The 25796-nt window shown below is 38.8% G+C and overlaps 2 protein-coding genes across 22 annotated transcripts in view; one reads left to right on the top strand and one right to left on the bottom strand.

The window, feature by feature from the left end:
* The window catches only part of PRICKLE1 (prickle planar cell polarity protein 1), a 107182-nt gene extending 104861 nt beyond the window's left edge, over positions 1-2321 (top strand). For all 10 annotated transcript variants that reach the window (XM_060306055.2, XM_060306051.2, XM_060306056.2 and 7 more), the window contains one exon: positions 807-2321. In XM_060306055.2, coding sequence (XP_060162038.1) covers positions 807-1669 — 863 coding nt within the window. In that variant the 3' untranslated portion in view covers positions 1670-2321. The remainder of the gene's footprint in view (positions 1-806) is intronic.
* Positions 2322-10976: 8655 nt separating this feature from the next.
* Positions 10977-25796, bottom strand: part of PPHLN1 (periphilin 1) — a 141930-nt gene continuing 127110 nt past the window's right edge. For all 12 annotated transcript variants that reach the window (XM_030835370.2, XM_030835371.2, XM_030835364.3 and 9 more), the window contains one exon: positions 10977-13341. In XM_030835370.2, coding sequence (XP_030691230.1) covers positions 13147-13341 — 195 coding nt within the window. In that variant the 3' untranslated portion in view covers positions 10977-13146. The remainder of the gene's footprint in view (positions 13342-25796) is intronic.

Raw genomic sequence — 25796 nt, forward strand, 5'->3', positions numbered from 1 at the left:
GGGTTACATCCATTTCTCTTAACTTGCCTGAGCCCTGTTATAACAAGGAGTGCAATATTGGTTTTGAGAAAAGTTTTAAAATGAGATTAATAGGGAAGTGGCATTATTAGTTTATGGGTTGAAGGGGCAGAAGACTGGATGAAGGTCTAGGTCAGGGGTTTGGCAGACTTCTTCCGTCAAGGGCTAGAGAGTACTTTTGGGGCCTTACAGTCTTTGTTGCAACTACTTAACTCTGTCATTGTGGAAGAAACCATAGATAGCATGGGAGCAACTAGGTGTAGCTGTGTCCCAGTGAAACTCTATCCACAAATAGGCTGTGGGCTGGACGTGGCCCTTGCGCTGCACAACCAGGTATAAGACTAGTCTGGCTATAGGAAGAGGACCATAATGTTAGTCGTGTGACAGCAAAGGGAAGGACTGCGTTCAGAGACGTTCAGATGAAGCAATCTGACTTTAATGGGTTGAGAGACAGAAGCTTCTATGTGTCGTACCAATAAGCTAACGACAGGACTCTTAACGAAGAGCTTTTCAAGTTGGTGCTCATCCCATGGGCTGTAACTCACGTTTGGCTCCAAAACGGCTGGGCTCGTAGGAGATGCTGGGCCCTTTGTTTCAATAACAAAATTCATACCTCTTGTCAATTAAGTGTATATTATAGTATGTTGGTTTTGCCTAGTGATCATTAATCAGATACTGAGGTTTGAGAGACTTCACTTTGAAATGCTTCCTTTCAGAAGCTTGTTGGTAAGAACGGTCAGAGTGTCAGGATTACTGAGAATCACATCTTGTCTTGGCTTTTCTTTTAGGGGCTTCAGTGGATGGAGAAAGCAAGCCAAGGCCATCGTTGTATTCTCTGCAAAACTTCGAGGAAATAGAGGCAGAAGATTGTGAGAAAATGAGCAATATGGGGACTTTGAACTCTTCCATGCTGCACAGGAGCACAGAGTCCTTGAAGAGTCTCAGTTCAGAGTTGTGTCCAGAAAAAATCCTGCCTGAGGAGAAACCAGTCCACCTGCCAGTGCTCCGAAGGTCCAAGTCTCAGTCCAGGCCACAGCAGGTCAAGTTTTCGGATGATGTCATTGACAACGGAAGCTATGAGAACATCGAAATCCGGCAGCCACCGATGAGCGAGAGAACTCGGAGACGGGTGTACCATTTTGAAGAAAGGGGACCCCGGTCTCATCACCATCGCCGCAGAAGAAGTAGGAAGTCCCGCTCGGACAATGCTCTGAACCTTGTTACAGAACGAAAATACTCTCCCAAGGACAGGCTGCGGCTTTACGCCCCTGATAACTATGAGAAGTTTATCCAGAGTAAGAGCGCGCGGGAGATCCAGGCCTACGTGCGGAACGCTGAGCTCTATGGGCAGTACGCCCGTGCCGCTTCCAGCTACCTCCTGCGGAGCCCGGGGGGCCCTCGATTCCTGGGGCTCCACGGGGAGGACGACGGCTCTTGGTGCTCCTCCACCACCTCTTCCTCCTCCGACTCAGAAGAAGAAGGATACTTTCTTGGACAACCAATTCCTCAGCCCCGGCCGCAGAGATATGCATACTATACAGACGACCTTTCTAGTCCAACTTCCGCACTCCCCACTCCTCAGTTTGGCCAGAGGACAACTAAATCCAAGAAGAAAAAGGGACACAAGGGCAAAAACTGTATCATTTCTTAACCGAGTAGCTGTGGAGATGGTTAAGCTTAGCCATTAACCATCTTACATCGAATCTTTTTTCTTCCATAGGAAAGTTGCTAAAATAGATTCAAGTGCTTTGCCCATGTAAATGAGACCCCGACTGCTGTTTACAGTGTCAGATTAACCTTTGGAAGGTGTGATTTCTCCATTTACCCTCCTTGGATGGTGCCAGGTGGACGTGACCTCTCGTGCCTGTTGGGTGCATCACAGTTTGATACAGCTGCTTTGATCTCCAACCCTCAAGAGAGCCTCAAGAACCTGTTGAGAGGTGACTGGATGGGGGTGTCGATTTTAGACAATGGAGAACTTGAGCCACCTTTGTAAAGCACTAGTGTTTGTCCTTTATCTGCGCCAGGTTGGCCCAGGTCCTGACAGTCTGTCCTGTTGTGTGGCATGCACGTAGTCATGTGACCCAGCCAACACTGTGCGTCCCATCATGCGAGGCCACGTCGTCCCCTTCCAACTCTCATTAGCCAGGTAAACATTATATTGTATTAGCTCCAGCTAGAGATCAAAAAGAACATTGCTATTTATAATGTAGTATTTCATAGACTTAAGTGTATTCCTAATTTAACGGTGCAAATATTAATGTATATACTGTACAGTTCAGATTTTAAAGCTGATATTTTTATATCCCTGAAATGTAAGATGTTTGTTACACTGCAGTGCTAGATTTGTTAGGGAACCAGAAACAGCATTTATGGATGAAATGATTGCTTGTATTTTAGTCAGGGTTTGTAAGTTTAGATGGTCAAATTTATATTGCCTAGTGATGGAAAGTTCCCTTTTTTTTTTTTCAATATTAAAAAGGCTCTGTATGCATGGTGGGGCTATGTAAATACTCTTTAAAACTATGGCCCTATTAATCTTACAAGTGTTATTTATGGGTCAAGCAATGTAAACTGTATAAATGTAAAAACAAACAAACAAACAAAACCCCTACACATACATGTACACCTGGAATATATGGTAAGAACAAGTAGAAGCTGTTTGGGTGAATACTTTTTTTCCCCTTTGGGATGGGCAGGGGTTGCCTTTCCCATTTTCAGCAAGGTAGTGATTATCTCATGGAAAGAGACCAAAAAAAACTACAAGGATCTGCTTTCTGTGGCAGAGTACTTTGTAGATTTATTCCTTTTCATCCCTCCTTTCCAGCTAATTTGTTGGCCTTTAGCAGCAGTTTTGAAAACCGGGCCTTCTGGTTGTTTTTCTTTTAAAATCTTTAGAGGATGCTGTATTACCGGTTACTTCAAGTTAATATGTGGTTCTATTTCAAGGGAGAATTACGTTGGATTTGAACTGATGAGCTAATATTTTGGTATGAGCCATTCTTGCACATATGTTTCAGTCCTAACTCAATGTCCCAGTGGTATCTCAGAACTTTAGGAAGGTATTTAATAAATGCTTAATAAATAACAAACTACCTTTCTGAACACAGATCTCTGCAAACATATCCAGATCACTGGATCCATTCTGCTCCTTTGATTTACCTTGCCGTTCTCCTACCATTAACAGACCAACATTTGACTCCTGCGTGTCCACTTGCCCTACCAGTCGGCACAAAATAGAAGTTGAGGTACAGAAGCAAAGCTGTCCGTATTTACTGGTATGGGGAAAAGCTGTTAGGCCTTGGGAGGGCAGACCTGAATCCAATAGGAAAACCAGTGCTCGACAGCATCCACTATACCCACCCCTGGATACGGCAAGGTTTGGTATCTAGACAGAGGCCCTTCAGAAACACACCAGTGAGGGGAGAGCTCTTTCCTCAATAACCGTATCACCATTTCCCTTGTCTGGTTCATTTTAAAAACATAGCAGCGAAAAAATAATGCATACACGTGGTTAAAAAACAACAACAGAAACAGTGAGGAATCTCCTTTCCCCTCTCCACCCCTCAGTTCCCCTCCCTAGAAGTAACCACTGTTATCCATTTCTAGTGTATCCTTCAGATGTTCAAACCATATTTACATTCATGTATCTTTTAAAAATGGCAGCACACTAGACCGGCTTAGACTTGCTTTTTTCACTTTACATGTGGACATTCCACATTAGTGCAGATAGGTCTGCCTCATTCTGTTCTCGCAATGACTGCTTAATAGTCTACTTTTGGATATACCATAATTTATGTCACCAGTCCTTTAGTGATGGGCTTGAATTTCCTCATAGACATCTTATCCTGCACTGGCACATATGCACATAAATTCTGAGCAGCACAGTTCCTGGGACCAGGGTTATCACCAGTTTTCCTCCAGAAGGCCATCTCCTGCTCTACATTTACAACGTATGCGAGTGCTTCTTCCCTCACAGTCTCACGTGACACAGGAGCAGACTTCCTGATTTTTGAAGACCTTTTCAGAACCTATGCTGCAAACAGTGGGCATCCTTTTAGAAAAGACTGTTGCTTGGAAAGGATGGATAACAAATAGTAAACAGGTAATATTCAGCCTTACTTCACCTGGAGAAAGGCAGGTTTAAGCTGAAGACACGGTCCTCTAGCTTTCAAGTCATAGTTGCTTTTGCTTCTGGCAATAATCACTCTATTCATCTTTTCATTTCCTTATATAAGGGTCATATAGATTGCCAAAGGTTTTAAGGGAATGCAGAAATATTTATTCATAATAATAATGTACCCTTTAAAGATTTTAAATCTTGGTTAATAGCAATAACAAAGAAGACTATCTACAAAGGAAGAAAGGGAAGCAGCTACCTTGCAGTTCTGTAAAGAATTAGGCTAGAAAACTAGGCCTACAGTTGCTATAAAGTGTTCATATAGATTTAGTTAACAAAGTGTCTAGTCAGTCACTAAACTCTAAAATTTGGTCCCAAGGTAAGTATCAAATATTAAAACACTGCCTCTAATCTCTACCTGGGTGAAGCAGAACCCTAATGATTGCATTTTCCTCACTTCAGACCAAACTGGAGAACATTTTGCTTACAGCCCGCGTAGGGATGCTGATAAAACGTCAATGGGAACTCCTTTCAGCACTCAGTAAAAGAAAATGATTCACCTTGTGTATGCACTTGCTCTTCTTGGCACTCTGCTTTCCAGTTCCTGAGTTAAATAAAAAGTACCAGAAGTGCAGGGAGAGATTTGCTGTCTAACCCCTCTCACTTTAGAATACAAAGCACGGGCCATCCTAAAAGGGTAGTAAAATTGGAATGGGCACTGAAGACTGCTAGATTTCCCTGTGTGGCATGTTGCCCTGCCCCACAAGGTCCTCAGGTGACAGGCTGGGCAAGTATGGGTGTGGAGGTGTTTGGGGAGTGCCCGAGGGTGCGTAGCGCACAGGATTGTCAACACTGTGTGGGCAGGCTTTGGTTGACTGACCTGCTCTCTCCTAAGGAGCACTCGACTGCTGCTGTGGACAGAGAAGAGTGTACATGCTAGACCTTCAGACTTTCCAAAAGGAATGAAGAATTCGAACTTCTCTAAAACGTCTGCCAGATTCTCAATGCTAGCAACTAATTCAGACATTTCTGAAACCCTTTGAACAAAATGAGCCTGCCATCAGCAAGCCACCAATGCATGGGTTATAAATTAAGCACTTGAAGCTGTCTCTTGGAGCTGTCTAGAGGAGGCACGACTAATTACTGTTTACAGAAATACGTGTGACCGTTTTTTGAGGCACAAGGAAGAAAAATTATTGGGATTAAAAAAAAAAATTCCACTAAGAGCCTCATTACCAATTTAATGTTAGCAACACAATTATAAAAAACCTTTTAAATTAGGCAAATGAGAAAATTGCTAATTGCCTAGTTAGATTCTCTAGCCATTCTTCGAACTGTCTAAAAACAAGGCATGCTTCTGTACAGTCGCATGGGTTTTCTGTTCACTGTCAAGCACAGGAGGAAGGCTTCCAGGTAAACAGGAGAAATACACAGGAGCAACTGAAATTTGCATCTCTGAGCTCATGTTTTGCCAAAGTCACAGAAGCAGTAACTTTACCAGGGGAAGAAATTTGAAGGGTGGCTTCCACAAAATGTTTAGGAAGGAAGTGTGGAGGAAAAGTAAGACATGGGGTATGTGTATAGACTTGGTCACAGGATCAGAGTCAGTCTATTCTTTTTCAACAGACCCAGCTAGCTGGTCAGGTAGTCCCATTTTAGAGATCCATTTTAGCCTCAACTTCTCTTTCTGCAAAAGAAATTTCACATCCCTACTGCTGCGTGTGTACCAGGTGCTGTTAGGACAACTTTAGAAGTAGCTTGCAGCCCATTCTCCAGAAGCATTTGATTCCAAACGTAAAAATACTAAAAGTAAGAAACTAGTTCTCTTAAATGCTAATACTTGCTATAGTGTGCTTAGGTCAACGAACCAAGTAACTGATGTTGGATAAGGTGATTACTGGTCTAATATAAACCTACCATAAAGCTGACCTTGGAGTGACGCAAAGCACACTGGTCTTCAGGATTCAGGAGATCTGGGTTAGGAGACCGTCTCTCATTAACTCAGGCGGGTTAAAAGCTCCAACTCAGTTTCCACTTCCGTAAAATGAGAGTACTCAGCCACCTCAAAGGTCTGCTTCCAGCTTCAGTATTCTGTGGAGACTCGATTTATTGGGTCAGCCAACAGAAGAGTCTTCCCACTCAGCATAAAGTGTTGTTTCCCTTTTCTGACTCTTTCATTTACCAACATATTAGGCAAGGATGCCTAAAAGGATGATCCTTCCAAACACCATGGCTCATGGGAGTTGGGAACTGTAAAGGCGGTTGGTGCTTTTTTATATTAATGCTTGGGACTCTGAATGGGCAAGAGGTTAAACTAAACCGTGAAGTTTGGAAATGGTTATCTCCCTATCAGAGCATGTAGGCAGTCTGGAGATGGCATAGAGTATGTGGAAGACAAGATATTTTCCTCCCAAATGTTGTTTCTCCCCAATTAACAAGATGAAAAGTAAGATTTTTTTTCTACAATGCTATTGGCAGCATAGTCCGGAATCTCTGAACAAGTTGTAAGCAAAGCTGAAAAAGTGTTAACTGTTTAATCTTGGCTCCTAGAATACGAGAGTTGAATTACCAGGCTCATTCCACTGAAATGGCTCTTGGCAAACCACAGTGGGTCGAGTACCGCAGCCAAAGAGCTCTGGCTGTGGGAGCTGTGACCCTACCTGCTACCTGCCCCTTAACAACCGCCTCTTAGGAGCCTCAAAGGTGTATTCTAAACTAACTAACTCCAAAGCACAGGTCATGGGAACTGACAGGTGAAAACCAGGAAAAATCTACCGAGCTAGGATTTGAAAGTTATCGAAACTTTTTTGTAAAGTTACTTTTATATATTGCCCATTACAATCATATCACACTTTAACTGTACATACCAATAGCTAGCGTGTCCTGGAGTCAGGATTGGAACCTAGTTCTGAGTGACCACCGAACTTCCACTTCTTCCAAGAACACTGAGTGTAGCGTTGAAAGATTTGGGTAAAACCTTGCCTCTGCCCCTTCCTGCTATATGACCTTAGATGACTTATACCTTCTGCCCTTAACAGTAAAGTGAGAAAAAAATCCCTATTGGCTTATAACATGTGAAAGTGTGTGTGAATCTAAAGAACACTAGTGTGGTCATTCTAACCTTGTTCAGATAACGAAACAAATGAAAAACATGGTGTTCCTCTCTGAATCCTACATTTAGTATCTTAAACCTGAAATGTACTGTAAGCTACATCCGATATGGTACATTAGAGTCTATACAGAAGTAACAGAACGCAAAGTTTTTAAAAATGGGAAATTCCTACAAGGCGGGACTAGTCCCAGGCCCCTCTCCCCGCTTGGAGGGCGTAACTCCTTCACTCAACATTCCCACCTCAGGACAGGGAGGCCGTGGCCTTTGCAGCAGAGGTTGAGCTGCCCCAGAAGATGAGATGTTGAGAAAGCAGTGCCTCTCCTCTTGGCCGCTGGGGTGGACCAGGTTGCTCTTGTGTTGGAAAGGTGATTTTCACACAAGACTCGCCTCTCAGTTGAGTAAGCCCCACAGGGTTCAGCAGAACTCCACCCACTGGGATGGTGGAAAGCCACACTGGCCAAGCCCACATCATGGCTAAGGTTCAGTCCTGGCCAGTGAAGGAAAGGGAACACGAACGCTTGAGCACGAAACATACCTCAGCCTGCTGAGCTGCAGTTCTGCTGGGCTGTAGCTTCTCTCTCCCCTCCCTGAGCCCTCCACTCTCTCTCTCTCACACACGCACAGCCCCATCTGCTGGGGGCTGACCCCCTTTCTGGCCTCAGAAGCCTCAGGCAAGCGTAGGGTGTGGGCACACCAGTCGGCTGGTGCTGGGCCCGCTTGAAGGCATCGCAGACGTTTGGTCCGTGTGTCTTTCTCAGGGGTTTGGTTATGAAGGATGGCCTCTTCCCACTCGAAGGATGCAGGGACAGCATACCATGTCTTGTCACCGGGTCCTCTCCCTCTCCCTGGGCAGCTTGCCCAGGCTTATTACCCTCTCAGTGAACCCTCGCTGCCCTCAAGGACAACAGCAGGGTCTCAGCCAGAAAGCCTGAGTGGGGGCACCGGCAGGAGTCCCAGAACAGGGCCCTGAGGCAGGAGGAGCTTTCCCAGATGGTGCAGTCCTGAAGGCCATGTGCCAGTCAGCCAGGCCTACTCTGTCCTCGCCTCCCCCCATCTCATACATGTTCTAACCAGGAGAACCGGGACAGCACATGGGCAGCTCAGGTGGTGGATAGAGACCTCAGATGTCCTCTTGCAGCAAGCGTCTGTATATGTTGTGGTTATTTTCTATCTTACATGTCCTCGAATGTTTATATTTCAATAAACTTCAACCTTTTCTCTCTCTCACATACACACACAAATGGGAAAAAGATTTAAAACCTTACACAATTTTAAACAAGTGTTGGTGAAGACGTGGAGGAAAAGGAACTCTCATACACTGTTGGTGGGAATATAAATTGGTGCAGCCACTACGGAAAACTGTATGGAGATTCCTCAGAATAAGTTAGAACTATCATATGATCCAACTATCCCACTTTTGGTATTTATCCAATGAATATGAAAACAGTAATTTAAAAAGATACATGCACGCCTATGTTCACAATAGCCAAGATATGAAAACAACCTAGAAGCCCATCTGATGAATGGATAAAGATGTGGTACATATATACAATGGGCTACTACTCAACCATAAAAAGGAATATCTTGCCATTTGCAGCAACATGGATAAACCTTGAGGGTATGCTAAGTGAATAAGTCAAATGGAAAAAGACAAATACCATATGATTTCACTCATGTGAAATGTAAAAAACAAAACAAATGAGCAAACCAAACAAAAACAAACATGTAGATACAGAGAACGGAGCAGTGGTTACCAGAGGGGTAGGGGTGGGAGGGAGGGTGAAACGGCTAAAGAGGATCAACTGTATGGTGACGGATGGAAACTAAATTTTTGGTGATGAGCACACTGTAGAGTATACAGAAGTAGAAATACAAGGTTGTACACATGAAACATATAAACAAATGTTACCTCAATAAAAAATAAAACACAACCCCCCCCCAAGAAAACCTTACACAATTGCAATAATAATGGTCTAACATTAGAACACCATTAATCTATGGGAGCAGAGCTCAAAAAACAACATGCTATAAAAAGCAGGCTGTCTCTACTGCTATACAAATGTGCACGCAGCCTTAAAAATATTTATCATCAAGTGACATCCTAAACACAACTTGAAATAGACTCAGGAGACTAGCAAAGCCTTTTATATAATCAGTCCCCATTACTTCAAGATCAATTATTATCGCACAACGGAAATGCAGGACTGGTGCAGCCTGCTGAAAGCCAACTTCAGTGAAGCTAACCCTCAAATATCATTTGTATTAGTTTGAGCAAAAGGTGAGCTGCTAACCAGAAACCAATAATATGGCTTAAACCGTAAAGACATTGATTCCTCTTTCACATAACAGTTCAGCACTCCGTATGGTCACACAGGGATCCAGGTACCTTCTATCTTGTGGCTCTGCAACAGTTCAAGGCTGGGTTGCTATTCCTATTACTTTAGGGAAGGGATAAGAGAGAGCATGAAGGAGGTACATCCACTGTCCTAAGGGTCCCAGCCCAGAAGTAGCAGCACTTCCACTCAAAAAAAAATCAGTGGTCACCTGATCACAACTGTGACAAGAGGGACACAGCAAATATAGTCCTAATTAGGCTGTCATGTGACTCAATTTCAATTCCATTACCACGGAAAAAGGGAAGAATAGATTCTGCTAACTATACCTTAGTTTTACTAGCTGCCCCCGCCCCACCACTTTTTTCTTTTTCACTGAATTGGGTACCATCAGTGCTCTCAAGAGAACTGGCAAGAAGGAGATGCTAACCCACAAACCTTGGTCTAACAAGCAGAATGTGGCCATTACTCACTGGAGGTGCCGGTGCCAGCCTGAGCAGTGTGACAGACATTATGCCGCTTGGGTGGCTGGCTGCCCAAAACACTGAATATTGTCCACCATGAATATTTCAGGGATGACCAGATCACCATCTCCAAAGTTGTTGCCAAAAAACTGTCAGCGTTTTCCTAGGAGTTTAGGATACCTCGTGGGAAAAAGTGTGAAATGAAGCTGAAACCACTATACAATATTTTGGCATTGTAGCACAGTCCTTTCTTAAGGGGATCTGCCCTCCCTTTCCTTCATGAGGTTCTGGGTCTGTGAATTGGCTCAGGGCTGGGGCGCTGTGAGAAATCAACATTTTTGGCAAGAATAAATACAAAGGTAATTATTTTAAAATCTTATTATTCTTAAGTAGGAGATTTCGGATTCAAAGTCCTTCATATTCTGCTCTCAACCTACCTTTTCCTACATTCGTCCCCTATTGTCTTCCCCAACCTGAACTTCTAATACTTTTCCTTCTCTCCCTGAATAAGTCCTATTTCTCCAAGACCCGGGGGATCAAATGCCACTTCCTTTGTGAAGCATCAAAAACTAGGAGGACCTACAACGTTCCAAACTGTGCTAGGAACTGGGGTCACAGAGACAATGTGGTTCCTGTCCGCCAGAGGTTACTATAAAGACAAAGGATTTTAATTCTGTAATTCTCTGAAACTCAGAGTCCTAATTACACAATTATTGAGCACTACTGTACACTCAATCTTATCTCGCTTAACTGCTTTCTCAGATATGGAGACTCCCCAAGTCACCAAAGTTAATAGCTTCTCAAACTTCCTCCATCCTGCTGCTGAGTCAGGAGCAATCTTTCTGTAGACAGTAATAAAAATCTACATTTAAGCAAAACACTCTAAGCCTGTTAAGAAAAAAAAAAAAAAAGACAATCTAATTATTTAAACCCAGTTGCTTTATTTTGCACTTTTAAAATTCACAAAAAGCTTCACAATATCTGCTCTTCCCCTGTTGATCATCAAGGCTTAATGGTAAGACAGTGAAACCTTTATCACAGGAATTGGGCATACTCAAAAACAATGGATCATTTACAAACAAATTTCTTTAATCAAGAACATTTTGCAACATACATACTCTGGCACTATCTGAATTCATCTATCTTAAAATAAGACTTTAAAAAGCTTTAAAAATAAAACAGATTTAACACTGACAAGCCTACCAGAATAATGCTGATGGCAAGCTATAAATAGCTTTAAATGTTGAATGTAATTTGGGGAAAGGGGAAAAGGAATTATCTGTTGAACCTATATTTAAATGCATCTGTGAGTAAAACGTCTCTAGTTTAATGAATTTCAACAAAGTGAACAACTCCTTTGCCTCAAGGTAGTTGAGTCTCAAGTTTTATTTTTAAACTTGTGACATATTGACTTAAGGAAATGAATCCTGGAATTAGAATATTTAAGAAGAAAAACATTGGCGCAAGAGAGAAACAAGACTACTTTCTTAGTCTTTCTAATGTGGATAACAGATAAAACCACTGTTCACATCAGGGAAGAATAGCAAAGATGATACGCAGGGTTTAGTTCTGGCTTATGTACAATATCTAAATTCAAGGTGGTCTCATATAGGAAACTTAATAATTGTTGCCTTCAATTAGTTTTTTAATTTGTGGAATGGCATAATACATATTTTGAGGCACGCACTACAGGATCCACTACAATTATTTACACTGCTGTTTTCACTTTTAATATAATTTTTATCTACTCTGGGGTAGCTCTCTGGATATAATCAATAGAGGCCACTAAAAATAATGCCAGAATTCAAGTGAGAAGAGAGTGGAAATGGAAAGAGGATGGGAGGATAATGAAATTGGGTAGCAATAACAAACATTTTTAAAGGTTTCCGAACACATGCCATGAAATTACATATTTTGGCTAAATGCCATTGGGCAGCTGGAAGTGATCAGGAAATGAGTGGAATATCCTAATTGTCCCAGTTAGATTCTTAACTAACCCGTGATTTGGATGGCTCGCTCATGAAGGACTGTTTACATAGGCTGCTTGGTGAAGGGTAGTTGTGCTAGGCTTACAGCCTACTCTGCTTTGTTTCGTTCAAGAACACTTTTAGAGGGCTATGCATCCCTAAAAAGGGCAGCAGAACAATCTGTTAGACTACAAACCGAGATTAACAAAGGCATAATCCGTAAATGGCTTAATTATGGATATGTCATCAATCACCTTCTTTCTTGAGATGGGGAATATGGGCCTATGGAAAAAATGAAACTCCACTACTCCCCCATATTGTAAATTTTTCTCTTCTGGTTAGAAAGTTTTAAAGAAATTTCAACTTTAAAATAGGCCTCATCTTTCATCTTGAATTGCCCCTTCTCTTAGTCTTATATATGATATTGTTTAAAACTCACACATCAGTGAGACTAGTCAGGAGTTTCAGGACCATTTTAATAGAAGACACTGAGTTTATTTACTTGGAAAACAGGATTTTATTATGGGGTGACTTTTAGAGATTTAAGTGCTCTGTTTTATCACAATGAGAATTATCCTCAAAGCAAATATTCTCTAAGATAACAAAGTATTCAGTTTACTTGGGTAATATACTTAAACATATTAAAAGTTACAAAGCCTAAGATAAGCAAGCAACAAGTCAATAAAATCGCCTCAGGATTCTAACATCTTCACATGGTGTCACTGACTATGAAATGCAAAAAGACTATAAATGTTTAAGTGGAATGGTCTCTAACCTATACATTACACTAGTGTGACCAAACAAATGATCGCATAACTAAGGAAGACTACAGGACATGAGTAAGTGCAGAAAGTTGCTCTCCAGGACTGCATTTTCAAGAAAGCTTGAAAAATTAACTGACCCATCACTTTAGGAGGGAAAAAAAGATAAGTATGGATTAGGAAGCTCTACATGTAGATAAAAAAAATTCTAATTAAAATATCTTAGACTATTTTAGATGTTTATTTGATATTGGAAATACGGTCACTATCATAAAGTATTTCTCTTCATCACAAAAATTCCATATATTAAGGATTTACACAATCCAGGGGGGGAAAAATCTAGAAACTTTTTTTTTGCCTGAGCAGGTAATCTAAAAAGGCTCTCCAAAATCTTGACTAGAGGTATCATACTCTGCAATAAAATGCTTGAGTTCTTCAACACACCGCTCACCTATTTCATGTAAATTCTGTCTCAATGCAAACTGTATAGACTTTTCTAATGAAGGATCTTTTTCAATCAGCATTTTCACAACCATCCCAAAAGTTTCACAGTCTTGTCGGTAAACCTAGAAAGATGAAATACATTGTGGTTAGCTAAGAATAATTAGCCAAACATTGAGCTGATTCAGCTGGCAGAACTATGGTGCTAAAAATCTAAAAGGGAGACACAATACTGCTGAACCTCTCTTGGCTCTGAGTATACACTACTGCCAAAGGCCATTTAAACCTCTGTCTCTGAGATTTGCTGACAAGTTGAATGAGTAGAAAAGCACTGATACACCACATCACTGACTATGGAAATCTGGCATGGCATTTGTCAAGCATGAGGCAGTCTACTAACAGGACATCAGACTAGAAACAAGAAGAACTGAAAACAAATGCCAGCTAGGTAAGGCACGTTGATGGCTTTATTCTTTACTTGTTTGGAAGAAGTAAGTTACCAAGCCCCTAACTTCAGATTATTTGTTTGAATCATGACCAGATGACAAATTTAAAATTGTTTAGTATACAAAAAACAACTATAAGGAGGCTGAAAGTATTTATTTGAAAAAAGCTTTTCAAGTTATAAATATTTAACCATAATTAAAATCACCAAGGCAGAGTTAAGATCAAAACAGTATGTTATACACGTACATGTTCATGCATGCATGTGTGTACACATATATGTATATATAGATACACACATGTATACATGTGTATATATGTATATATTTTTTCCACCTCAATGTATACATTATACTATTTTACTTCAATATGTATATATAATTTTTATCAATGGCAATTAGGTATTATTTCCTGTCCAAAAATTGCTAAATTTTCTCCAGACTTAAATGTTATTTCTTCAGTTTACAGTCACAAAATGCACTTTAGACTTCTATGCTATTTTTCATACTCTGCAATTCATGTATTTAAAGAAATATTACAGTTAAGTCTTCATGAAAATTAAGTGAAATACAAATTGTCTGATTTAAAAGAACTGTCACATTAATTTTAACTTTTCCAAATTTAACAAAACAATCAACATAACATGTTTATTCTCTGAAAAAGGATTTTATTCATTTTTTAAAACCTTAGAAAGAAGTAATTTGAGACACTGCTTCGCTTATGATAGTTTTCATTCCTCAAATGATCACTGCTAGTTGTGGTGGTTGCTGCTAATATTTTTTAAATGTCTGCAAGATTGTTTTTATCCTTTAAAATAGCTATTTAAAGAAGAATATTTATTTTTGACTATCAGTACTAGGTTGCTAAATTATACTAAATTCACTTCTTTGCTCTTGAAAACTATTCACAAGCCCCAAATTAAAAAGAATAAGTTTTTCAAATGACCTAGAAATTAAAATATATAAAACCCTCAGCTGCCTTCTCCATCTCAGCACAAACACACACACACAAACACACACACACACACCCCTTTTTCTAAATAGTGATGAAATTTACTAATAGCCATTAAGTTTAATCCAACTATTTAAACCAAACATTTATTCCAGTTTATCTTAACGTTTACATGACCCAGAATTGACATTACTAACTACTCTAATAAACCAACTTAGGAAACAGTATACCACTCACATGATATTACATAGGCTGTCAAGGCAATAGAGCACAGGAACTGGCCTAACAAACACAGAGTACCTAACCTAATGAAGCCAATGCAGTCCCCATGGGAGAAGGTAAATTCCTTACCAAACCAGTCAAGCCACATAATAACAGCATTCTAACACCAACCACAGGCCTCAGAAGACCACTTTGTGGGTGGCCTAAATTTTATAGGCTTCTTTATAGCAGATGTAACTAGATGAGGATAAGGTTACACTGTGAATTAACCTGCAAATTCTTTAATGTAAATCTGCTGTTTTACCTAAACTGTAACTCTTTGTTTAGCATATTTACAGAACGTAAATGTACTACAGATTTGCATATCAAAAGTAAAACCATATTAAAATGTGTTCATACATTTAAACTGCAAACTACTGTCACTCTGGAGACAAGATAATACAAGCATTTAAAGGTTCTGTTTTATTTTTTAATTGTAAATCCTTTTTGAATTATTCACTGAAATAGACAAATTTTTGTACATTAGTTGACAAGAACAACTAGAACTGCCCAAAGCAATGTAATTCTCTACTACAGGGTAGATTTTCTAAAAACACTGCTTAAAATGCAATGGTTGGGCATTAGACAGGAAATAATCAGTTTTTTGTTAAAGGAAGAACCTCACCCTCCAAACTTTTATAAATAAAATTCACAACGGTCAGAAACATATTTCCGAAATCTGTTCCACAGTAAACTCAATCCCAAACAGGAAGGGTGCAGTCATCTGTGGAAGAGTTTGTTTGCTTATGGTCCCAAGCTGGAAATGCATTAATAATCTTCAGATCTGATATCTACAGGCCACACAGGAAGATTTTTTGTTGTTGCATTTTCCCTTGATTGGACCTCATCAAAATGGGAAACATGTTAAAGTTTGGGTGGGGCTCACATACACTGCATAGAAACATAGTTAAGTTTGCCAGCATAATGAAAACACTATCCAAATGTGCTTTCACACAGTCCCTTATTATAGTAGTCTGTGTTAATAGTTGAATTCTCATAAAGTGCTTCTAGGAATAAAGGGATATGATAAAATAAACTACCAAGGCTTTTTACTATTAATTATGCTGTCTAGTGACTGAAAGAAGAATATCTGGCAAAACAAACGACATACTTATACATACTTATAATGACATAAAATTCCTCTAAAATGTATATATCATTGTAGACCTTACCTCTGTTCCCACAAAAAAAGAAAACAAAATAGGCAAAATGAGTTGTTAGAATTTTCATTTCAGACAAACCATCCTTAGCATATATATTACAGCTCCATAAGAGTAGTTCGGTGGAATGATAGAACAGAGCCATTAGCCACAGGAAGCTACTTAAATTTAGGTAAATATGCATATACTTATCTTAATATTTAATTTATAATTTATATTAATATTAGGAGGTACATGGATAAACTGCAAAAGTCAGACATGCACACAGCCTTAAAAGACTGAGGAATCAAAAACAATGATTTTTCTCTATTGTTGATACCTCAACATTCCATATAATTTCCTTTATCTGAACTAATTTGGTTCAAATCCTATGTGTCCTATTTCAGGAGAGTCACATCCTAACGGGAAAGGTAAACACAGACAAGTAAAACACAGCACAAAGGAGATAACTAGATGTGGAAGGTGACGGGGAAGCTAGAAAAACTGAGTTCAAATCCTGACTCTACTACTGTGGTGGGCTGAATAATGTTCTCCACCCCCACCCCATCCCCAAGATGTCCATATCCTAATGCTTGGAACCTAGGAATATGTTACCTTACACGGTACAAGAGACTTTGCAGATACGTTTATGTCAAGGATTTGAGAAAGGGAGATTAGCCTGGATTATCCAGGTGAATAAAATATAATCACAAAAGTCCTTAAAAAGAAACGCAGAAAAAGAGAGGAAATGTGATCACAGAAATAGAGGTTGAGTGATGACCTTTAAAGATGGAGGAGGGAGCTACCAGCCAAAGAGTACACACAGCCTCCAGAAACTGAAAAAGGCCAGCAAAGAGATTCTCCCCTAGAGCCTCCGGAGTAAGTACGGCCCTTGCAGACACACTCTTGGACTTTACACATTCTTCTTAAGCTCACATGGAACGTGCACCAAGATACACCACATTCCAGGCCATAAAACACGCCTTAGCAAATTTAAAAGAACAGAAATCATACAAAGTATACTCTCAGACCACAGTGGAATTAAGTTAGAAATCAAAAGAAAGAGAGCTAGAAAAATCCCAAGATACTTGGAGATTAAACAACATACTTCTAAATAACACCCAGATCAAAGAAGTCTCATCAGAAATTTTAAAATATTTTGAACTAAATGAAAATACAACTTACCAAAATTTGTGAGATGAAGCAAAAGCAGTGCTTAGAGAGAAGTTTATAGCATTAAATGAGTATGTTAGAAAAGAAGATAGGGCTTCCCTGGTGGCGCAGTGGTTGGGGGTCCGCCTGCCCATGCGGGGAGCGCGGGTTCGTGCCCCAGTCCGGGAGGGTCCCGCGTGCCACGGAGCGGCTGGGCCCGTGGGCCGTGGCCGCTGGGCCTGTGCGTCCGGGGCCTGTGCTCCATGGCGGGAGAGGCCCGCATACCGCCCAAAAAAAAAAAAAAAAAAGAAAAGAAGATATAAAATAAACAATGTAATAAGCTAGGATTCTAGGAAAAAAAGAGCAAATTAAATGCAAAGTAAGTAGAAGAAAATAATAAAAATCTGAGCAGAAATCAATGAAATTGAGAAAAGAAAATTAGAAAATCAATAAAACCAAAAGGTGGTTCTTTAAAAAGATGAATAAAATTGATAAACCTCCAGCCAGGCTAACCAAGACAAAAAGAGAGAAGACACAAATTATTAATATCAAAATTGAAATAGGGGTCACTACTACTGACCTCCCAGGCATTTATAATAAAGGAATATTAAGACAACTCTATGTGCACTAATTTGATAAATCAGATGAAATGAACCAATTCCTTGAAAGATACAGTCTAGCAAAACTCAAACAAGGAAAAATAGATAATATAAATAGGCCTATATCTATGAAAGAAATTGAATTAACAATTAATAACATACCAAAACAGAAAGTACTAGGCCCAAGTGGTTTCACTGGTAAATTCTACCAAACATTTAAAGAAAAAATGATACCAATTCTTCACAATCACTTCTAGTAAACAGAAGCAGAGGGAACATTTCCTACTGTTCTATGAGGTCAGCATCACCTTATTACCAAAACCAGACGAAGACATTACAAGGAAGAAAAATTACACACCTGTATCTCTCATGAACACAGATGCCAAAAAATTCTGAAATCTAAAATACAATAAAAAGAATTATACATCACAATTAAGCGGTATTTACTGCAGGTATGCAAGGTTGGTTCAACATTTGAAAATCAGTTAACGCCATCCATCACATCAATGTGCTAGAAAAGAAAAATCACATGATCATATCAATAGACACAGAAAAGCATTTGAAAAAAATCCGACATTCATTCACAACAAAAAGTCTCTGGCAAACCAGGAATAGAGGAGAACTTCCTCAACTTGATAAAAATATCTACAATAACCCTACTGCTAAATCATGGTGAGAAAGTAGATGCTTTCCTCCCAAGACAGGAAACAAGACAAGTATATCCCCTTTTACAACTCCTATTCAACACCATACTGAACACAGATAATGCAGTAAGATAAGAAAAGGTATACCAATGATGAAGGGAGAAATAAAACTCTTTGTTTGCAGATGACATGACTGTGTAGAAAATCCCAAAACTGACCAAAAAACTAGTGGAACTAATAAGTGATTAGAGTAAAGTTGCAGGATACGAGGTTAATATACAAAAGTCAACTGCTTCCCTAGATGATAGAAATGAACAAATGTAATTTGAAATTAAAAACAAAACACAGCACCAAAAAAACTAAGTATAGTATAAATCTAACAAAATAGATACAGGATCTATATGAGAAAAACTATAAAACACTGATGAAATAAATCAAAGAAGATATAAATACCAGCATACCTCATTTTATTGCACTTTGCTTTATTGCACTTTACAGTGCCTGCAGTGTTTTTTTACAAATTGAAGATTTGTGGCAACCTTGCATCAAGCAAGTCTATTGGCACCATTTTCCAACAGCATTTGTTCACTTTGTGTTTCTGTGTCACATTTTGGTAATTCATGCCATACCTCAAACGCTTCACCAGCAAAAAGATTATGGCTCACTGAAGGCTAGCATTTTTTAGCAATAAAGTATTTTTTTAATAAGGTATGTATATTGTTTTTTTAGACATATTGCTATTACACCCTTAACAGACTACAGTATAGTATAAACATAACTTTTATATGCATCGGGAAACCAAAAAATTCATGTGACTTGCTTTATTGTGATATTTTCTTTATTAAGGTGGCCTGAAACTGAACCTGCAATATCTCCTAGGTATGTCTGTAAATGGAGATATAGTCCATGTCTATGGATAAGAAAATTCAGTATTGTTAAGAAATCAGTTCTTCCCAACTTGATCTATAAATTCAACACAGTCACAACAAAAATTCCAGCAAGTAATTTTGTAGATATTGACAAACTGAGTCTAAAGTTTATACAGAAAGGTAAAAGACCCCAGAAGAGTCAACATAATACTGAAGAAAAAGAACAAAGTCAGAGAACTGACACTCAACTTACTATAAAGCCACAGTAATCAAGACTGTATGGTATTTTCAAAAGAACAAAGAGATCAGTTGTACAGAATAAATAGCCCAGAAATACATTCATACAGTTGAACAGTCAACTGATCTTTGACAAAGGAGCAAAGGCAATTCAATGAAGAAAGAATAGTCTTCAACAGATGGTGCTGGAAGAATTGATCATCCATGTGCAAAATCTAGACAGAGATGAACTCAGAATGGATCATAGACCTAAATGTAAAATACAAAACTATAATACTTTTAGAAGATAACAGAGGAAAAAATCTAGGTGACACCAAAAGCATGTCCCAAGAAAAAAAAAAATTGGATTTCATTAAAATTAAAAACATCTCCTCTGGGAAAGACAATGTTAAGAGAACAAACAGACAAGCTAAACACTAGGAGAAAAATCTTTGCAAAGCGTATATCCAACAAAGCACTAGTATCCAAAATATACAAAGAATTCTTAAAACTCAAAAACAAGCTCAATTTAATAAATGGGCAAAAGATCTGAACAGACACCTCACCAACAAAGACATTTACATAGCAAATAAGCAAATGAAAACATGTTCAACATCATATGTCATTAAGGGTATTGAGTATTAAAACAGTGATGAAATGAGATACCACTACACACCTATTAGAATTGTTAAAATCTGAAACAATGACAACCCCAATTTCTGGTGAGAATGCAAGCAATAGGAACTCTCATTCGTTGCTGGTGGGAATGCAAAATGATACAGGCCACTTTGGCAGACTACTGAGAAGAATCACACAAATGAAAAAAAGAGGGGAAACGTTAGGTACCCTCTGTACCTTAGTTTCAGTATCTACAGACCTAACTACGCTGTTGTAAGGACTGAGATAACAAACAGCACTCAGTATAGTGCCTGCTCTGTAGGAAGCATTTAATATATGTTAAAGATAGTGATGCTGATGACGGAAAGAGGAAAAACACTCTTCTGACTTTGCCTAGAGAAGGGAGTATTAGAAAATGATATTGTAACTTCTTTTTAATGTTTAACATCTAATTATATTTCTAACATCAAAGACTACAGTTAAAATTTTATCATTAATGCTTTTATTTTGGTTTTAGTTTTATCTCAAGTCCTTTGCTTTCTGCTGACAGTAATCACATGCACATTGAAAAAAAAAATCAATGTGAAGACCACATTTCCCATCTCAAGAGCTGATTAAACATGAGGAGTTCTCACTAGGAAAACATGGAGGAGGAAAAGGAAATAGCATTTTGGGGAAACTCAACTGGCTTGGCATAGTTAAAGCATGTTAACCTCAAAGTAGGTCATGAAGAGCTTTCTTTCAAGGAGTTTAGATGTCAACTTATACATTAACAATTAGCAAATGAGTAAAAAGCTACAAGCAGGAAGTGGATTCTTTTGATGTATCAGGGAGATAATGATTAGGAATCAATGAAATGGGTTCCTGAGAACCAGAACTATGAATGCCACATGGTGTGTTAAAGAAAGAGGCTTAATTCAGAGTAATTAAGAAGCAATATGGATATGATAATATCAAAAAAACAAACAACCCAATCCAAAAATGTGCAGAAGACCTAAACAGACATTTGTCCAAAGAAGATATACAGATTGCCAACAAACACATGAAAGGATGCTCAACATCACTAGAGAAATGCAAATCAAAACGACAATCAGGTATCACCTCACACCAGTCAGAATGGCCATCATCAAAAAATCCACAAACAATAAATGCTGGAGAGGGTGTGGAGAAAAGGGAATCCTCTTGCACTGTTGGTGGGAATGTAAATTGATAGAGCCACTATGGAGAACAGTATGGAGGTTCCTTAAAAAACTAAAAATAGAGCTACCATATGACCCAGCAGTCCCACTACTGGGCATATATACCCTGAGAAAACCATAATTCAAAAAGAGTCATGTACCACAATGTTCAGTGCATCACTATTTACAATAGCCAGGACATGGAAGCAACCTAAGTGTCCTTCGACAGACGAATGGATAAAGAAGATGTGGCACATATATACAATGGAATATTACTCAGCCATAAAAAGAAACAAAACTGAGTTATTTGTAGTGAGGTGGATGGGCCTAGAGTCTATCATACAGAGTGAAGTAAGTCAGAAAGAGAAAAACAATTACCATATGCTAACACATATATATAGAATATATATTTTTTAAAAAAAAGGTTCTGAAGAACCTAGGGGCAGGACAGGAATAAAGACGCAGACGTGGAGAATGGACTTGAGGGCACGAGGAGGGGGAAGGGTAAGCTGGGACGAAGTGAGAGAGTGGCATGGACATATATACACTACCAAATGTAAAATAAATAGCTAGTGGGAAGCAGTCACATAGCACAGGGAGATCAGCTCAGTGCTTTGTGACCACCTAGAGAGGTGGGATAGGGAGGGTGGGAGAGAGGTGCAAGAGGGAGGAGATATGAGGATATATGTATATGTATAGCCGATTCACTTTGTTATAAAGCAGAAACTAACACACCACTGTAAAGCAATTATACTCCAATAAAGAGGTTAAGGGCTTCCCTGGTGGCACAGTGGTTGAGAGTCCACCTGCCGATGCAGGGGACAGGGGTTCGTGCCCCAGTCTGGGAAGATCCCACATGCTGCGGAGCGGCTGGGCCCGTGAGCCATGGCCGCTGAGCTTGTGCATCCGGAGCCTGTGCTCCGCAACAGGAGAAGCCACAAGAGTGAGAGGCCTTCGTACCGCAAAAAAAAAAAAAAAAAAAAGAAAGAGGTTAAAAAAAAAAAGAATAATGGGTGGAAGGTTTTAATTTATTTCAAGGGGGAGGGTATTGGGAATGGGAGATAAGGTCAGTACCTAATATGTAATTGAGGCACCTATCAAAGGGAAGTTGAGTACTGAGTCTAGACTTTAGGAGAAAGAAATAGAGGAGGGAGAGAGGGGGAGAGAGAGATCATTTTCAGCACCAGTGCCAGCTGAGGCCATGGGAGTTCCTTGAAGAACGGGATAAGTTCTTTCCAGCTCCAGTATCTGATAAAGTAGATATTCAGTAAATGCTGAATGAATAGCTAAAGTCAGCTGAGAGAATGTGTAGCGTAAGAACAAAAGACGGCCCAAAGTAGACATCTAAAAACGTCAATACCAACCCTAAAAGTGACAATAAGGAAGACCAAGAACCAGGAGAGAATGAAGGAGAAAGTTTGTAAAATAAGGACACAGTCAATCAAATGCCAGAGAAGGGTTTAAGAAGCTGACAAACAAAACATGTTCATCGGATGTGGAAATTAGGGAGTAGGTGGTTAACTGCAGAAGCAGTTTACTGGGCTGGTGGAGCTTATGGAGCTCTGCTGCCCAATCCAGTAGCCACTACCCATATGTGACTACTTAACTTTAAATCTTAATTAATTAAATCAAAAATTCAGTTCCTCAGTTGCACTTCAGTGGCTTCCATATTGGGTAGTGCAAATACAAAACGTTTCCATCGTCAGAGAAAATTCTATTAAGCAGTGCTGTTACAGAAAATTGAGCAGTGAAAAAAGGGTGAAGTGACAAGTGTTGACCTGGTAAATTAATTAATATATATTTGCAACTATTTTACCATTAAAGTAGAAATAAAAGCTTTTACCACTTTTAAATAAGCACTGTGAAATATTAGTACCTGTGAAATATTCTATAATCTTTTGGTGAAATTCATATAAAAATGTAAGTTAAAAAAGGTAACTCCAATTGAGGCTTAATATACAAGGGAACATTCATAATGTCTAATGTGTTGATGAGGCTGGGAAGAAAGTGACAACATACTGATGTTCAATACTGGAGCAAACTTAAACCTTTTAATTTGGGTCTGTGGTAATGCAGAAGGTATCAAAACTATTGTCATCTATGTTGCTCCTTGTGCTATATTAATAGAAAAAGATATCTTTGAAACATCCTCCTCAAAGCTGCACTGGCTCTTAAAAACACAGCTCCTAAAAAGAACACTGATGGTTGCTAAGAAATGCATTATGAATCCATGGATTAGATCTCAACCGCCTACATTCAATATGTGGGTACAACTACTACAGTCACATAAAAAAGTAAGTCCAAAATTAATGATAAAGTAGTTAAATGCTAAAAAACCTTAGCAATTAATGTTTGTAGAATTCTCATCCATAAATACAGATCAGTTTATAAACTTACACAATTCAATCAAAGGTTAATATTTAAATGGTTTTCATTTTATCCTTTCCAGCTTATTGGTTCTTCCAATCCTAATATACTCAACAGACAAAAATAAAAGAAATAATTCCAAAGAGTCTACAAAATTTTTCGCTGATGCCAAAACCAGGGACCACTGAGATTAAATACAGGAACAAGACAAATCTCAAATTAACACTGAGCAAAAAAAGATGCAAAGGAAATTAGAGATATTTCGTTTAGGTATACATACATATAAACTAAAAATACATAAGAATGACAACCCTGAGAAGGGAGGGAGCCAGCAGGGATCTGCGAGGGGCTTTATCTACATCTGTAATATTTTATTTATTTAAAAAGAGGGGGGGAAAGCCACAAATATTAAACTCTAGTTAATGACATACATGAAGTATTTAGGTGTGAAGTGTACTGAGATGGGCAACATATGTTGACATGCACCTAAAAGTAAGATGAATTAATGGACGAACAGAAGCGTGGATAGATATGTCAAAGCAAATAAAACAAAATATTAATTAGAGAATCTAGGTGATCAGTATATGGGTTTGCACTGTATAATTCCTTATGCTTGGAATTTTTATAATAAAATACTAAAGGGAAAGAGAGATCTAAAGCAAAATAAGGCCTAATGATGGGTATATGGGTCTGGGCATCTCAGCTTACAAATGAAGATGGATCTCTCTTTTGCTTGGACTCTGGGTACTGAACTTTGCATCTTATCAAAGTGGGTTGAGAATTACAGATATTAATGAATCTGTAAATGCAGATATAAATTTGAATCACAGATAGCTGTGCCTGTCAACTAAAGCTCACCTACTATGTGCAAGGCACTGGATTTAGTCAGTAATAGAGCAGACCCTGCCCAAGGAAATTAGATTCTAATAAAAAAGAGTAATATGTTTAAGATAACCATAAGGCAAGGTAAAATACAGAAATACCTCAGAGATATTGCGAGTTCAGTTCCAGACCATCATAATAAAGCAAATATCACATCCCATTAATTTTTTTGGCTTGCCAGTGCATATAAAAGTTATGTCAGATAACCTATGGACTAGGAGAAAACATTTGCAAACGATGCAACCAACAAGTGGTTAATTTCCAAAATATACAAACTGCTCATACAACTCAGTATCAAAACCCCCAAAATCCCAATCAAAAAATGGGCAGAAGAGCTAAACAGACATTTCTCCAAAGAAAACGCACAGGCCAAAAGGCACATGAGAAGATGCTCAATATTTCTAATTATTAGAGAAATGCAAATCAAAACTACAATGAAGTATCACCTCACACCAGTCAGAATGGCCATCATTAAAAAGTCTGCAAATAATACATGCTGAAGAGTATGAGGAGAAAAGGGTACCCTCTTTCACTGTTGCTGAGAATGTAAACTGGTATAGCCACAATGGAAAACAGTGTAGAGGTTCCTTAAAAGACTAAAATTAGAGCTACCATATGATCCAGCAATCCCATTCCTGGGGATATATCTGGAAAAGATGAAAACTCTAATTTGAAAAGATACATGCATCCCAATGTTCATAGCATCCCTATTTACAACAGCCAAGACATGGAAGCAACCTAAGTGTCCATCCAACAGATGAATGGATAAAGAAGATGTGGTATATATCTACAATGGAATACTACTAAGCCATAAAAAATACTGAAATATTGCCATTTGCAGCAACATGGATGGACCTAGAGATTATCATACTGAGTGAAGTAAGTCAGACAGAGAAATACAGATATTATGTCACTTATATGTGGAATCTAAAAAATAATACAGACAAATTTATTTACAAAACAGAAACAGACTCACAGACATAGAAAACAAACTTATGGTTACCAAAGGGGAAGGGGGTGTGTGTGAGGGGATTAACAGATACACACCACCATATATAAAATAGATAAAACAATAAGGATTTACTATCTAGCATAGGGAACTACATTCAATATCTGGTAATAACCTATAATGGAAAAGAATCTGAAAATATATATATATATAACTGAATCACTTTGTTGTATATCTGAAACTAATACAATATTGTAAATCAACTACACTTCAAAAAACGAGTAATGCTGGGACTTCCCTGATGGCGCAGT

This window comes from Globicephala melas, chromosome 10 (assembly GCF_963455315.2).
Source record: "Globicephala melas chromosome 10, mGloMel1.2, whole genome shotgun sequence".
Lineage (NCBI taxonomy): Eukaryota > Metazoa > Chordata > Mammalia > Artiodactyla > Delphinidae > Globicephala > Globicephala melas.